Raw genomic sequence first — 574 nt, forward strand, 5'->3', positions numbered from 1 at the left:
CACACTCACCTCAAGGTGTTGACTCCAATCAAAACACTCCACACGATGAGTCTGAAAGTTCCACAAAAGGTAATGAAGACAGTTCGACTAATCGGACTGTTGAACCTCCTGCCCCTGCTGCTGCATCTCCTACTGCTCCGGGTAGTGTTGATCCAACAGGTAAAAATAATGATGAGCGCGGAGTCATCGGTGCCCCCGGTGAGCAAGTATCTCCGGATACTGAAGGTGTAAAAGGTTCTAATGGTGGTGCTGCTGTTAGTGTTAAACTTCCTTCAAGTGAACCTGAAAATGGAAGCGGTGAACAAAGAACAACAGGTGAAAATGCAGGTAAAGGGGAGGGTGAAGAAGCGCAACCTTCTCCTTCTCCCGACAATTCAAACCAAGAAAGTGCCGGTGATAATAATGCGACAGCTGGAAATGGCAGTACACCTGCAGAAGGTGGGTCAACAAGTAATCAAGAAAGTGTGGGAAATACAGAAACCACCACCACCACCACCACAACAACAACAACAACAACACTTCCTCCTGAACTCACAAACAACAAGAAGGGTGATGCAGACAGCAGCAGCAGTAT

General features: G+C 47.2%; 1 protein-coding gene across 1 annotated transcript; it reads left to right on the forward strand.

The window, feature by feature from the left end:
- Positions 1-2: 2 nt before the first annotated feature.
- TM35_001061040 (uncharacterized protein) lies at positions 3-572 on the forward strand (the record flags this gene model as incomplete). Its single annotated transcript, XM_029031662.1, has 1 exon — positions 3-572. A coding segment is annotated over one exon (570 nt), but the record flags the coding sequence as incomplete, so codon positions are not given.
- Positions 573-574: the final 2 nt, after the last annotated feature.

This window comes from Trypanosoma theileri (genome assembly GCF_002087225.1).
Source record: "Trypanosoma theileri isolate Edinburgh chromosome Unknown TM35_Tth_106_V1, whole genome shotgun sequence".
In the NCBI taxonomy this organism is placed as follows: Eukaryota; Euglenozoa; class Kinetoplastea; order Trypanosomatida; family Trypanosomatidae; genus Trypanosoma; species Trypanosoma theileri.